The sequence below is a fragment of the Penicillium taxi genome, assembly GCF_028828555.1.
Source record: "Penicillium taxi strain IBT 34144 chromosome Unknown utg000005l_segment0_segment0, whole genome shotgun sequence".
Lineage (NCBI taxonomy): Eukaryota > Fungi > Ascomycota > Eurotiomycetes > Eurotiales > Aspergillaceae > Penicillium > Penicillium taxi.
This window is the reverse complement of record NW_026643207.1, coordinates 1176492-1184243: the sequence shown is the minus strand read 5'-3', so window position 1 is coordinate 1184243 and position 7752 is coordinate 1176492. Positions and strand designations below refer to the sequence as shown.

Below are 7752 nucleotides of genomic sequence, written 5' to 3'. Positions count from 1 at the left end.
GTCACTAGTGATCGCTATCGGTAAACCATGATGCATATAAATATGCTTCATAAAGACATCTGCGACGCTTTCCGCAGTAATACTATGCATATCTATTAGGATCACTCCTTTAGATAGCCGATCAGTAATTACTAGACAATTCGTCGCTCTTTCTTTCCCAGTGGGTGGAAGTTCTGTGATGAAATCCATGGATAGTTCGGCCCAGATTCGTTGTGGAATCGGTAACGGTTTAAGTAGGCCTTGCTTCGAATCTCTCCAAATCGTGTTTCGTCCGCAAATGGTGCAATTCCTTAAGAATCTCCGTACATCGTTCGTCATTCCTGGCCAAAAGAATCTACGGGCCAGTATTATATAGGTTGCGTCCCGTCCTGGATGTCCAGTCGTGTAGGAATCATGGACCTTCTGGATCAAGGTTGTGCGTAGTGGTTCGTTGTCTGGAATCCATGTCCTTTTCCTAAAGCGTAGAAGATTTCGTTCATCTAAGTCACACTCGGATAGGCTTATTTTCAGGTTCGATTCGGCAGGGATTCGTCGGTCTCCCTTTTCAAGTGCGAGTGCGAACTGCTGGTATATTTGATCTTCCTTCCGCGCGTTATTCCATGCTTCCTGCGTTTCTGCTTCTTCAAACATCGCCACTAGTATATCAAAGTCTAAAGGTGGACTTGGTTCAGTGCTATTGTTACGGATTGTTACTGATTCGAAGAGTTTCCGGAAACGATTCGTGAGCCTCTCATCAGAGATTCCTTTAGGTTCGTCTTGTCCTCGCCGGGATAGAGCATCTGGTTGGATCGCCTGTTTCCCGGGTCGATATCGTAGCTCAAAGTCGAATTCGGCCAGGATGTCTGCCCATCTCATTTGTCGTTCGCTTAGATCCTGCGCCTTATGAAAGTATCGTAGATTTTTGTGGTCCGTTAAGACCACGAATCGCGGGACCATCTTCAGCTCTGGCTTCCATTCCCGTAGCGCATGGATGATAGCGAGTAATTCCTTATCGTGTATCATATAATTGGTCTCTGCAGGTGAGAACTTACGCGAGAGATAGGCGCATGGTCTTAGTGTCCCATCTTCTTGTCTTTGTGATAAGACTGCTCCTGTCGCCCATCCAGATGCGTCTGTTTCCACTATTGTTTCGGTGTCTTCTCGGAAATGAGCCAATATTGGTGCAGAGATAAAGAGGTCCTTTAGGGTCTCGAATGATTCTTGTTTCTCCTTGTCCCATTTAAATATCGTATCTTTCTTTGTCAACTGCACCAATGGTGCAGAGACATCTGCGAATCGTGGTATAAACGTCCGGTAGAAGTTAGCGAATCCAACAAAACCACGTACTTCTCGGATATTAGTAGGTGCTTCCCATAGCTTAATGGCTTCAACTTTCTTCGGGTCTACACATAGACCTTCTCCAGCTCGTATGATGAACCCTAGGTATTTCACAGAGCTCTGTTCAAATTCAGATTTCTCGATATCGCATTGAAGTCCAGCATCTCTTAGCTTCTGGAGCACCTCGCGTACTTTTCGTCTATGATCCGTGATCGATCCGTCGGAGTAAATAATGATATCGTCCACATATGCTGACACAAACTCGTCGAGAAATTCGCGTAGAACTTCATTGATATACCGTTGGAAGGTTGCGGGAGCGCCAGTCAGGCCAAAAGGTGTAACTAGCCACTCATAGAGCCCGTATCGTGTTCGAAACGCTGTCTTCCATTCTTCGCCTTCCTGCATTCTGATCTTATGGAAAGCCGCTATGATATCGAGTTTGGTAAACCAGCGAGCCTTCGACATGTTTCGTAGTGTTTCTTGAATCAGAGGTAGGGGGTAACGGTCCTTGATGGTTATGGAGTTTAACCCTCTATAATCGACACAGAATCGGATGCCTCCACCAGGTTTTCGTACTAATAACACCGGTGAAGCTGCTGGCGATTTGCTGACTCGTATGAATCCTTTTCCCAGTAGATCGGTAAGAGTTTTTCGTAGAACTAATAGCTCTTCTCTATTCATTCCATATAATGGCCCATAAGGTGGTGTCGATTCGTTACCATTTCCATCGCGTGTCAAGGGTATCTTATGATCGATCCCTGGGCGATGGCTCGGAAGCTTGTCTGCTTTCTCCTGGCTAAAAACATCTAACCAAGGGAGATATTGTGGGGGAAGTTTAGCTCTCGGATCGGTGAATTTCTTAGGTTGCAGCGCCTTGTCGATATCGTCCATAGTCACTTTGGCTATTCGGAGGTGGTCCGGCGACGAAACGCTATCGAATAGTTCTTTGATTTCTCCCGCAGATGATTGCTGTACTTTCAATCTCTTTACTTTTATTGGACCGATTGACGGGTCGATACGGTTCCAACAACGAATGCGCTCTCCATTTCTCGAATGGATATCTAAATACCCTCGTTTCGCAGCGTAAACTCCGTCGACATCTTTTAACCAAGGCGTCCCAAGTATCATTTCGTCTGACTGTCTTGGAATGATGTAGGCAAAGACTTTCTGCTGTTGTAGTCCATTAACATCAAGATCGAAGTATGTGGCCTGAGTGATCCGTCCTTGATTCTTGATGACTCCGTTCAGGATTCGCGGTGGAATCGGGATACGCGGAAGGTTAAGAGATTGCGCTAGGTGTCCGCTGATAGATGCATAGCTATCGCTTCCGTTGTCTACTAAAGTCTTCGCGAATTGAATTCCATTAACTCTAGCATCGACATAGAATGACGCCTCTTTCTTTAGCAGCTTCTCAACCCCCTTCTGCTCCTGCTCGCGGTTTAGTGCAGGAGCTAATCTTTTCCCGAATCATTCTCCGCTTCATCTTCTTCGATCGCTGGCGAATACTCCCTTCTTCGGGGGTGGCTCGATCTTGGTTCTTCGACTACTGCATTCCGTACCACTACTTGGTTCGGATTCCGTGCGGGCAGTAAAGGGCATATACTTTGCCAACAGTTATCTCGACCACATCGTAGACATCTCTTTTCTGTACGGCGACGTTGGAGTTCTTCTTTCTCGACCCATTTTGCACGTTTTCCCACGAGATGTTGATCCTCTTTACGAACCTGTCCCTTTTCGTTCACGAATCGGGACGAATTCGTCTGTGTGGTGTTCGTGTTTACTGTTGGAGTCCAGTCCATCCTATCCTCTGTGGCTATGGTTGATTGATCTCTTTGGATTCGCTGGCGAGTGGATAACTGGCGTCTGCCTAATGCGATATTCAGTGTCTCGCTATCAGTGTCGATTTCGTGGAGCCGTGTGATAAGACCTATAAAATCATAGGGAACACCACGATTCATAAGCGAATTCGTCATATCTTCGTTAAGAGCGTTTAGTAAGAGTTGTCGTTTTGCTTCGTCGTGCCATTCGGTTGCACCAGCATCTGCGAGCTCTCTTTCTAACTGGGGAAGGAATCGTGAAAAAGGCTGGTCGGGCTTCTGTTTAAGCTGATGTAGACGCCGAGCTGCTCGTGATCGAGCGTTAGGGTCTCCATACATCCTCTCAAGATATTCCAGAAGCATATACGGGTTGCCTTCGCTTCGTTGTGTCTTCACAAACGTTCCGGTGTTCTTGGCGGCCATTTTCTCTAGGCGGGAAAATGTATAGAGGAATTGCTCTTGTGGGGTACCGATGGCAGCTCCGTCTACTAGCAATTTGTTCTCTATCGAGATTCTCCAGGTTGGCCAATCAGAGATGTTTCCTGCATACATCGCGGGGTCGGGGAGACGAGGGCGAGGTCGTCGACTCTGGTTATTATCGCTGGTTGATTCGATTGGTATCCCTTGTGGTTCCGTGGGTGGTTCGGGAGCGGCCCGCTCCTGGGACCGAACCACTAATTCTTCGAGTCTTCTAATTCTCTCATCGGTACTAATACTTGTCTGACTGATGTGCTGCATCAACGTCCTGGCCCACTCGGGTGGGCTCGACGGTTCGCTTGCAGCCATGATGATGAAGATATTCGTTTTCTTCTCGTGTTTGAATCGGATGCTTTCCGTCTTCAATTCGTTTGTAGGATGCTCAACTAGATACTTTCTAAGAGCTTTTCGTATTCGTTGGTATGCTCGATCGGATTCTTTCCGAGAGCGATTCGTTCGTCTGTCGTATGTGGCTCGATCAGATACTTTCTGAGAGCGCTTTTCTTATCGTCGGTCGTGGGTTTTACTCTCGTTAGAGGAAGGATTTTGTATGTGAAGGGCTAAAGCTAATCTTAAATTCAGAACTAGCTAGGCACATGCTGTTTACAAAATCCTTGAAGAACGTGAACAATTCGGGGTGGAATCGTGAGGTATGCGGTTGGTGGGTCACGTGGTACAACCACGTGATAGTTCACCAGGATTCAACCTGTTACAAAGAACTTCTATCTCCGCTACCTGTCTAAGCCAGGTCCTATCTACGCCTCTACAGAGCTCGGCTCTAAGGAGGGGGATACTGTTATGGTGCCAGCTTAGACGACTACTGATTGATTAGATAGTGCGGGCCATGTGACCCGCAACCTCATATAAACTTAGAACCTTGTCTAAATATAGCTCTTTAAGCTATATCTTCGTCTTAGCCTGTCAGTTAATGCAATACTATCTATCTAGTTCTAGTATAATTCTATTCACCTGCCCGCCCCGTGATAGCAGGGCTCTGGAGTAAAGCAGCTAGATATCAAACCAGACAAAATTAGCTAGTTATTTTACAGAAATAGCTGGTTATTTTAAAATGGATATATATACTAAGTATAAGATCTGGGCGTTGAAGACGACGAATCAGTGTTAAAAGACCCCTTAGAATCAGCTATAGAGGCCGATTTAGTGGTGGAGGAGGGTGTGAATATATTCCCTTTGATATAAATATCGCATAAGGATGCGCCTTTATATCTAAAGGAATAAGGCTATAGAACTTAACCTGATAGCCAAGTTTAACGATTTTCCTAGCTCCCTAAGGGTGGGTTGTACCTATATAACTAGTTAATAAGTTATATTAGCTAGTTAAATTGATATATAATAACTTACTATAGACACGCTGTCTTGCATCTTGTTGCTAAATAGCATCATAAGTCTCTGTAGCAGGTAAGGGATTAATACCCTGAATAAGATTGTGTAAGAGTGTAAGATCAATCTTTGCCATTCTCCTACTTAAATTATAGTAATGATGGTTCGGAGTCTCTGTAACCGAGACAAAATTGGCATAAGCAACATATGGAACCCGATTATGAGGAATACCCTAGATAGATATTAGTAAAATAACCAGCTATAGGTGGTAGATAACTAGCTATTAGATGATTACCTGTATTAGATGGTGATATCGTAAAACAAGCTTATAGCTGGTTTCTTGTGGATCATAAGCTGAATTTCTCTAATATAAGTCTCGTAATACACAATAGACTCTATAATATAAATAAAGTTAGTAAAAGAAATAACTAGCTATTACTATAAAATAACTAGCTAATGTTCTCTAGTTTACTTACGAAATAGTCATGTGTATAGAGTCTGTAGTTTGATCTTGATGATAATGGACATTAGTCCGAAGAGATTGAAGACGGTCGAATAGGGCCTCATCAGCCCTAAAATGAACCAGATCCTTTAGACGTGGATCTAGATATTGGTATACCCCTTACCCTAGAGCACTGCATAACTCGTTTCTCAACTTTATAGCTAAGAACAGGGCTATAAATAATATGACTCCCATTACAGCGAAAATGGGAATATTGATGTGCGTTAACTCGATTAGAGATCTCATCTTCTGGAATACCCTTAAGATCGATCAAATAAGCATAGCCTTGTTCATGTGACCGAGGATACTTAGGAAGCTCAGCAACATGTTTAAATTCTAATGCTGTAAGACCACCCTTTGCTTTAATTGAAAGTGGAGTTGGTATCTATTATATTAGCCTGTTAATATAATAGCTAGTTAAAGTGTAGTTTTAGCTGGTTATTTACCTTAGGTCTATCTTCCATAGTAGATCCATCTTCCACAGCAGTAAATTCCTCTCTAAGGATCGCATCCATTAGGGGAAGGGCTTCAAGGGCATCGTCGTCATTCAGCCCTAGATCATCAATATCAATGTAATCCTTAATATATAAATTATCATCATTGAAAAAGGATTCCTCCATATTGGTCAGTCCTATTAGAGCTTAGTTATTAGTCATGGTAGCTAATAACTAGTTAATATACATAAATAGCCGGTTATTTACTTACCAGGAACTTAGACAGGAACTTGAATTGAAGAAAAAGATTAAAAATAGGGGGGATGTAAGAAATTGAAATGAATTGTCACACGCTAGACCTAAATAGTTTTTCTCCTATCAGTAGAACTTTTTACGCTAACCGTATTAAGAAGGTGGCAGAAAAACCTGTCAGCTGAACTTTTAGCTCCTGTCAGCTGAACTATAGTCACCACATGGTTCTACGTGGATGCCAATTAATTGGGAAGGCGGTCGGTTCTGTTCTAAGAGTGTGTTTTTGTTATTGGAATTGCCTTTTACAATAAATAACCGTGACTACAGTTCAGCTGACAGGAGCTAAAAGTTCAGCTGACAGGTTTTTCTGCCACCTTCTTAATACGGTTAGCGTAAAAAGTTCTACTGACAGGAGAAAAACTATTTAGGTCTAGCGTGTGACAATTCATTTCAATTTCTTATATCCCCCCTATTTTTAATCTTTTTCTTTAATTCAAGTTCCTGTCTAAGTTCCTGGTAAGTAAATAACCGGCTATTTATGTATATTAACTAGTTATTAGCTACCATGACTAATAACTAAGCTCTAATAGGACTGACCAATATGGAGGAATCCTTTTTTAATGATGATAATTTATATATTAAGGATTATATTGATATTGATGATCTAGGGCTGAATGACGACGATGCCCTTGAAGCCCTTCCCCTAATGGATGCGATCCTTAGAGAGGAATTTACTGCTGTGGAAGATGGATCTACTATAGAAGATAGACCTAAGGTAAATAACCAGCTAAAACTACACTTTAACTAGCTATTATATTAATAGGCTAATATAATAGATACCAACTCCACTTTCAATTAAAGCAAAGGGTGGTCTTATAGCATTGGAATTTGAACATGTTGCTGAGCTTCCTAAGTATCCTCGGTCACATGAACAAGGCTATGCTTATTTGATCGATCTTAAGGGTATTCCAGAAGATAAGATCTCTAATCGAGTTAATGTATATCAATATTCCCATTTTCGCTGTAATAGGAGTCATGTTATTTATAGCCCTGTTCTTAGCTATAAAGTTGAGAAACGAGTTATGTAGTGCTCTAGGGTAAGGGTATACCAATATCTAGATCCATGTCTAAAGGATCTGGTTCATTTTAGGGCTGATGAGGCCCTATTCGACCGTCTTCAATCTCTTCGGACTGATGTCCATTATCATCAAGATCAAACTATAGACTCTATACGCATGACTATTTCGTAAGTAAACTAGAGAACATTAGCTGGTTATTTTATAGTAATAGCTAGTTATTTCTTTTACTAACTTTATTTATATTATAGAGTCTATTGTGCATTACGAGACTTATATTGGAGAAATTTAGCTTATGATCCATAAGAAACCAGCTATAAGCTTGTTTTACGATATCACTATCTGATATAGGTAATCATCTAATAGCTAGTTATCTACCACCTATAGCCGGTTATTTTACTAATATCTATCTAGGGTATTCCTTATAATCGGGTTCTATATGTTGCTTGTGCCAATTTTGTCTTGGTTATAGAGACTCCGAACCATCATTACCATAATTTAAGTGGGAGAATGGCAAAGATTGATCTTACACTCTT

The 7752-nt window shown here is 42.1% G+C and overlaps 2 protein-coding genes across 2 annotated transcripts; one reads left to right on the top strand and one right to left on the bottom strand.

Moving 5' to 3' along the window:
- Positions 1–4936: 4936 nt before the first annotated feature.
- Positions 4937–6074, bottom strand: N7495_007790 (uncharacterized protein; the record flags this gene model as incomplete). Its single annotated transcript, XM_057210441.1, has 4 exons — positions 4937–4945; positions 4974–5021; positions 5579–5839; positions 5901–6074. The coding sequence occupies 4 exons, from the start codon at positions 6072–6074 to the stop codon at positions 4937–4939; spliced, it is 492 nt and encodes a 163-aa protein (XP_057059984.1).
- A 287-nt stretch (positions 6075–6361) lies between these two features.
- N7495_007789 (uncharacterized protein) lies at positions 6362–7508 on the top strand (the record flags this gene model as incomplete). The annotated part of the gene is made up of 5 exons (XM_057210440.1): positions 6362–6415; positions 6639–6656; positions 6784–6915; positions 6977–7138; positions 7470–7508. 5 exons carry the CDS (start codon positions 6362–6364, stop codon positions 7506–7508), a joined length of 405 nt encoding a protein of 134 aa, XP_057059983.1.
- Between the last annotated feature and the right edge of the window lie 244 nt (positions 7509–7752).